General features: G+C 44.4%; 1 protein-coding gene across 1 annotated transcript in view; it reads left to right on the top strand.

The window, feature by feature from the left end:
• Window positions 1–6916: 6916 nt before the first annotated feature.
• The window catches only part of LMNB1 (lamin B1), a 54286-nt gene continuing 53473 nt past the window's right edge, over window positions 6917–7729 (top strand). The window contains exon 1 of the mRNA XM_020879433.2: window positions 6917–7682. Coding sequence (XP_020735092.1) covers window positions 7324–7682 — 359 coding nt within the window. The 5' untranslated portion in view covers window positions 6917–7323. The remainder of the gene's footprint in view (window positions 7683–7729) is intronic.

Here is a 7729-nt window from a genome sequence, read left to right as displayed (position 1 = left end):
ATATTCCAAACTTTTCAAGGCAAAAGTTGGCAGTAGCTCTCTTCAAGGCACCAGTTTCACCCTTAACATCTGGCTTCACTATTAAAACACATTGTTTAAATCTGATTAAGTACTAGACTTTTTAAAAAAAGGGTTTATACAATTTTTTGACTCCTGAAGAAATCACGGAGAGATTTATAGCACAGGTGTAAAAAATGAACAGTCCACAGAAAATTTAGAATTCAAGCAAAAAATAAGATGGAAATGGTATTCATTTACCAAAAAAAGAAACTTCCAAGAATTTTTCAGTTTAATCTCTAAGAGGCCAGGTTGTTTTCATCCTTGTAAAATTTACATATAGCAAAATGCACAGATCTGAAATGTACAATTTAATGAGATCTGATTACTGTATTTATGCACGTACCTATGCCCCGTCATTCCAGAAAGTTCCTTCGTGTCCCTTTCTAATCAATTCTCACCACAGTAGACAACCAGTTTTCTGACTTCTTTGGCATAGATTATACTTAACTTGTTTTTGAATTTCATATAAATGAATCACATCAAATGAGCTTTGTATTGCTTGTGAGATTCTTCACCTTGTTACATGTATCTGTAGCTTATTCCTCTTTATTGCTCAATAGTACTTTACCATGGTTTATTTGCCTGTTCTGTTGACTGGCGTTCAGATTGTTTCCAGTTTGGGCTATTGTGAATAAAGCTACTATGAACTTATTTAAGTCATTCAGTAGACATGTGCTTTCATTTGTTTTGGAAATAGAATTGCTGGAATGCAGCATAGGAGCATTTTTAACTTTACAAGGAGCAAACAGTTTTCTGAAGTGGTGGTACTATTTACACTCCCATCAGCAATCTATGAACGTTTCACTTCCTACTTCTCACAATATACATGTAAATCAGAGAGGCTGCTATTTACTTTTGAATGTCACTTCTCTTCAGTGACTTTAATAGAATATTTTTGGTATTGTTAAAACTCAAGCATGTGGGGATCCAAATTCTGGATACTTCTTGCCCAGTTTCTAATATACATGCTAAACATAGACAAATACAAATGTTTCATACAATCAAAAATATAGAATCATCTCACTTTATGGAGTAATTCTATTCCTGAAAAATTGTGTGTCAAGATGATTTTTTTATGAATCAAATCTTACCAAATAAGACTTTCTCTACTTCAATGTCTAGTTAAAACTTTTTTTCACACTGTTCTCTCATTCTCTAATTTCTTCATTTTCTACGTTTTAGTAGAGATTTGACACTAGTCAATGATGTCATCCTTTGAGGCCTTTGTCACAATTTAGTTGCCTAACCTATTGATTCGCATGTATACATTTCATTTCCACACACACAAGACAGTACTTTTATGGAGGGAATGAACCACGTACCATACTTTAAAACATTTCTTTGAAAGCCTGTGGTGCTGTGCTTTGCACAAAGGAGTTACTCAAAATATCCTGCTTAGTTGATTATCTATCTTTATTTTGCTTTACGTGAGGCATAACTGTTCTTTTACAACTCAGCTTAAGTAATGTAATTGTTTTGATTTTTCGGTAATTTCCTCAATTTCCCATTTTCCCTGACAATGTAAGCTATGCCTGAAGTTAAGATTGTTGACCAACATCCGCTTCCCTTACCATCTTTACTAATTCCTAGTTTAAAGCACCCCGCGTGCAGTGTGGTTTGAAATAAAAAGCACAACATAAGGAGGTTAGGATTCCATCTAGGGTTTCCCCCTAATTCTCCCTGGAGGTGTAGGTTGCCATTTACTGGTTTCTGCTAAGTCCCCCATACATTTTCCAGTCCCTGGGGGCCGACATTCTTCCCAGCCCAGCTCAAAGATCATCTGGCTCCAAGTGGTTTCCTCTACCCAACACAGAGGCCTGGTTGGTCCTTAATGAGCCTACACTACCTTGTTCATGCCTCATTTTCAGCACGGGGCACTGGGGGGTGGAATTTATTTGCACAAATGCTTGCCTGTCCACCACTGGACTGCGGAGCTCCTCAAAGCAGGGATCATGCCTGGACTTTAGTCATCCCTGCTCTGCACGTTAGTTAAAGTCCTCCGCAAATGTCTGATGAATAAGTGCATGGATTAATGAGTGAGCAAATAAGCATAACTTTTTAGGTATCCTGAACCTTTGTTTCTACTTAAATATATTTATTTCTTAACGTGCAAATCTCTGGAGAATATTAGGCCAGCTTCCCTGGCTGTCTGTTCTGCACTCCCTTTCTTGCTCTTCCCACCCCTTTTGACCTTTTTTTTTTTTTTTTTTTGAGGCTTCTCACTAGAGTGGTTTTAAGGAAGGCTGCTGCTCTTGGCTTCTGTTCTGTTGCCTTGCGATAGAAGCCAACAGGAGACTTTGTTGAGAGCCACAAACCATCTCCACTGTTGGATGTCCTCCACCCCTACCCTGAACTCACTTCAGGGATGGGACAAGGGGCCGTGACTCTCACAGTGTATCTGGCTGCAAATTCTCCTCCCTTTCCTAGTCAGGAGGCATTTATTGGGGTTGAGATGGTCAGGATGAGAAATGGGGTGGAGGTCCAGCCAGATTACACTTCTTTTCAGATCTTTTCTTATACCAACGTCAAAGCTACTGAATGTAGAACCTGAGAATGGTGTAATTATCTTTAATTCTGGTTTACTGTGCCATTCTGGGAAGAATGGCACCCCAAAATTGTGGTAATGAGGGAGAAGAAAAGAACACATTGACACCGGGTTGAAGCTTCATTCTTCTATTTTCCCCTTTCAACCATGCAGATACTCAGTCTTCCTTTTTCCTCTGCTTTCCTGAACTCAGCTGTGGGGTCTGGAAACAGTGCCCTCACTTTTCTAGACTGACCTGAAAGACTAAGTTTTATGGGGAAATCTCAGGCAAAACGAAAGAGGAAGACTGGTGGGGAAATTTTAGGCGAGGCAAGTCTCAGCTCAATAGTCTAAGAACTAAATGAATACATTCAAGTGTAATTGGGAGGGATAAGTCATACATCAAGATAAAGTGATTAAAGACTGATCATGAAAAACTAAGTGGGGTCAGTTCCAATCAGAGCAGAAACAGCTGAATTACTTGTAAACCCTACACTTGGAGTCTAGTCTTTTGCTACTTTTTTTTTTTTTTTTTTTTTACCATTTAAAGGCAAAGATCCAGAATATAGGGTGAAGAAGGATACTTTTGTAAGAGTTAAAAAAAAAAAAAACCTGTTAAAAGCCAGGTATTAGTTTAACAAGTACTTTAAAGATAACTTCTTAAAATAATTTAAATAAAAATGCTGTGTCATGAACATATTTTGGCATAAAATAAAACTAAAATACAAAACTGCAAATTGGTTTTTCTTTTTGACTAAATCACAAGCCCTCAGATGGAACCACTGAGTTAATATAATCCTGTCACTTCTATGCCCTGTGTCCAGATCTTAACAAGCAATTTGGAAGACAATTTTCAGCAGTATATAAACTTCAAGGGGCTGTGCTAAGAGAACAACTCTACTGAAGGTGATAAATACCCTCTAAAACTCTTAGGCTGTGGAGACACAGGGTAACTAGTAGTAAACCTGTTAGACTGCACTCCCACTGCAAGGGGCACAAGTTCAAATCCTGGTCTGGGAACTAAGATCCACAGGTGGTGTGGCTAAAAACAAAAACAAAAAAGAAACAAAATTACAAAAACTCTTAGGCGGTTTTTAAAACACAAATATTATTTTTATCAGAGTTGGAAGGGATTCTGTAACATTCTGTAACAATCTTCTGAAACAGTCTTCTGAAACATGATTTATTATGTTTCTATATAACTGGAAACATATTAACTTTGCAAAGTATATTAAATAGAAACAATCTGGTTTAATGTAAGACCATATATTAACTTTTTTCACCATTCAAATATTCAGAAAACATACACCAGTTAAAAGAGAGACACCACTTAGCAGTACTTTCATTTTGTATTGACTCCCTAGCTGCCCCATGTGTTTACCCTGTATACTCAGCTATCTGCCAGCTGTCACCCCCTCTCCTGGGACAAAATTGGGTTACTGCTAGCTTTCAGTCTCTCCTTTTCTTCTCTCTTCCTTCTCACCCTCATCCTAGTCTGGGCCCCTTCTGCCTAGCCATGATAGGTATCCTGTATTTATCTGTCCCAGATCCACATAACATACAAAAAAAAGGAAGGCAAAGGTCTCATGCTCTGTATGTGGTGAGGTAGCTGTGTGCTGTGGGGAAGGGGGGCGGTTTCCAGAGGTAAAGGATGCCCTGCGAAGTGGAAGTTTGGTGGCGATGTATATGGCCCCAACCACTAATCAGAACACGTGCGCTGACAAGTACAGGTTTACAGAAAAAAATCAGGCAGGATATTTGAAATCATGGCTGTTCTTGTCACCATACTTATATTGTATTTACTTCTCATTTACTGGGGAAAACACTGGAGGTAATGGGATTGCAGGAAATGCCTAAAAGAAGAGGGCTGGACACACTTAGTATGAAAAAACAAGGAAGAAACAAGTCTTACTCCAGGTATGGATTAGGCAAGGGAAAAGCCAAGAGAATAAGTAAGCAACGTGTACATCTGGTAAAGTGCCTGACCAAATATTTGCACAATTAACTAGTTCTAAAACTAAAATTCAATTTTTTTCATTGCTTTTGATTGGAGACACAGGATAACTATTAGTAAGAATTACTATTTAGCCATCCTGTATTATGTCTAAACACTACACGTATTACTTATGTTACTTTAATTATTGCAAACCCCTGCTAGATAGGAATCATCTACATTTTCCTATGAGGAAACCAAGGAATAATTTCCATACAGTTAACACTGCTATCAACAGCAAAACGTTAACTGTCTGACTTCAGTGTATGTGTTATTTCAGCTAATATGATATGTTTCCTAAAACAATGCGATTGAAGGATTCCCAAAATTTCAAGAGACAGCTTAATAGTATTGAGAGCAGTAGAGACCATGCCTGAAATCACACTCATACTTAAAACTTCAAAAATGGAAAGAATATAATTTTTTAAACTTTCCATTTTTTAAATGTCTGAGGTGTTAAAGGAGGGCATGGAGTGAAAGCCACGTCACCAGTGGGAAAGGGCCCCCCAAGGAGAATGGATTTACATTGCAATCCAGAGTCTACCATCTTTGGTCTGGTATTCACCTTCTGTAGGCCTCATTTCTTATAAGTAATTTAGACTTTCAAGATCCTTTTAAATTATTAAAATTATTTTAATACTCATTTATAAACTCCTAACACCAACTTCAAACTAGAAACCTTTTCAATTTTTTTAATTGTCAAGGAGGTTAAGTAAGGAAGTATTTTAGATAACAGGACAGGAAACAGAACCACTAATAAGGAGAGTGTCGTCACTCATAGAGTGCCAGGAAATTGACAGATGATACTCAGCCGGCTGCCCCTGGCTAATTCTTATGTACATGACTTGATTAATACTTAAAGAACATTCTAGTCTTCATTCCTGCCGTTATTAAGGTAACTAACCGGTAATTTGGGGGGCTTCCCAGGTGGCACAGTGGTAAAGAATTCACCTGCTAATGCAGGAGACAAGAGTTTGATCCCTGAGTGGGGAAGATCCCCTACAGTAGGAAATGGCAAGGCGCTCCAGTTATTCTTGCCCTGAAAATTCCACCGACACAGGAGCCTGGCGGTCTGCAGTCTACGGGGTCGCAAAGAGTCGGACACGACTGAGGGACTGCGCGCAACCTGTAATTTACAGATACGTCTCTAAAGGGTTATGAGATGGCCTTCTAGTTGTAGCATAACCGCCTGGGTTCAAATACTGTCTAGTCGCCTGCCAGGAGGTTGTAGGGAAATTCATGTATTAAATGGGAGACATTTTCAAATGGAAAGAATCTAGTTCCTATACCACAGAATGTCTGTCTGGACCGATTATCCCCGAAAAGCCCAGGGCAGGGGACATAGTAGATTTCAATAAATGTTAAACATGAAAGCTTAAAACTCTCAAAGGGATTAATGGACGTTCTATTAGAACTGTTGTCAAGTTTAGGGGCTCCCCTTTTAAGGCAAAAAAGTCACTTCCACTTACATTTTCACAAGTTTAGATTTCGATGCATTGGATTTTACTGAAGCATGCGAATGAACAGCTTGTGTTAAATACTTAGTAACGTGTTAATCACATCACATGTGACGTTTTGAATTTATAAGGCCCTAAATTGTTAAGAAATAAAACGGAACAGGGACCACCTGTCAGCACTGATTTTTCTTCGCTTTTTATCTTGTCTTCAAGACGCACGTGGGTCACTCTGATGGGAGGGTGTCCTGATAACGTTTTCCACTCAAGAGAAAAGCAGAGGCTTGCATTTGGAACCCGCACGCGGCTGGCTGCGAACCTCGGTCATCAGCGCCCATTACGTAACTCCATCGCGGTCCGGCCTCCAGGCCGTTTTCCGAACCTTCTTCGCGGGGCGGGGATAAGATTACAACGCCAGCGGTCATCGCAGCCTCTGCGAGTTCTGTGTGTGGCTACTAGAAACGTTTACTTTTGAATTTCCCTGAACTGCCGGGTGTGGGTGGTGGCACGGAACCGCCCCGGAAACCTCTGGGCCCGTTCCCGCCATCCGCTGGCCCTGCCCCGCCTGGGGGTCCCCGCGGGGCGCTGGGACGGCCCGGCCACCGCCGGGCCCAGGGCCGCGGCGCGAGCAGTTCCCGTTGCCCCTCCCCGCCGCCCTCGGTCCTTCCCCGGCCACGCCCAGCCAGGCGCGCGGAGCCGACGGTTGCCTGAGGGCCCGATTTTGAATTTACAGGCCCGGCCCCCGAGCCGCGGGCTCCGCGTTGGCCGGCGACGGTCACGTGGCGATGCCGGAGCGCGCCGGCCATCTTGGGGAGGGAGCGCGGCGCCGCCGCCCGCGCCACCTCCGCCCCCCGCGGCTCGCAGCCCGCCCGCCCCTCCGCCCGCCTCCCCCCGCCCGCGGCGCTGCGCCGCCTGAGAGGAAACAAAGTGCTGCGGGCGGGAGACTCGGCGGCGGCGGCGGCGCGCGGACTCTGCTCGGCCCTCTCTGGCACCCTCGCCCCGTATTTCCCTAGCGTGAGTGTGTGTGTGTGCGCGCTCGCGTGTGACTGTGTGCATGTTATTTTTACAAAGGGCGTTTTATGTTTGATTGATTAGCGGTCCTCCCCCTTTGCCCTTTGTGCTGTAACGCGTCTCCCGCCACCCCCGGCTCCTCCGTCTTTCCTCCTCACGGCGGCCTCTCCGCGAGCGCGGGTCGCCGGTTCGTGCCTTCCTTCCCACTTCGATTTCTGCTGCCCACTCCGTGCCCCGGCGCTGCCCGCGGCCTCCGCGCTCCGTTCTCCCCGCCGATCGCCATGGCGACAGCGACCCCCGTGCCGCCGCGGAGCGGCAGTCGCACCGGCGGCCCCACCACGCCGCTGAGCCCCACGCGGCTGTCGCGGCTCCAAGAGAAGGAGGAGCTGCGCGAGCTCAACGATCGGCTGGCCGTGTACATCGACAAGGTGCGCAGCCTGGAGACGGAGAACAGCGCGCTGCAGCTGCAGGTGACGGAGCGCGAGGAGGTGCGCGGCCGCGAGCTCACCGGCCTCAAGGCGCTCTACGAGACCGAGCTGGCCGACGCGCGACGCGCGCTCGACGACACGGCCCGCGAGCGCGCGAAGCTGCAGATCGAGCTGGGCAAGTTCAAGGCCGAGCATGACCAGCTGCTCCTCAAGTGAGTGCTCGCCTGGCGGCCGCTGTAGCTCACACACGGACCGGGGG

The sequence above is a fragment of the Odocoileus virginianus genome, chromosome 3 (assembly GCF_023699985.2).
Source record: "Odocoileus virginianus isolate 20LAN1187 ecotype Illinois chromosome 3, Ovbor_1.2, whole genome shotgun sequence".
Taxonomy (NCBI): Eukaryota; Metazoa; Chordata; class Mammalia; order Artiodactyla; family Cervidae; genus Odocoileus; species Odocoileus virginianus.
The sequence above is the reverse complement of the archived record's forward strand: the minus strand, read 5'-3'. Positions and strand labels throughout refer to the sequence as shown.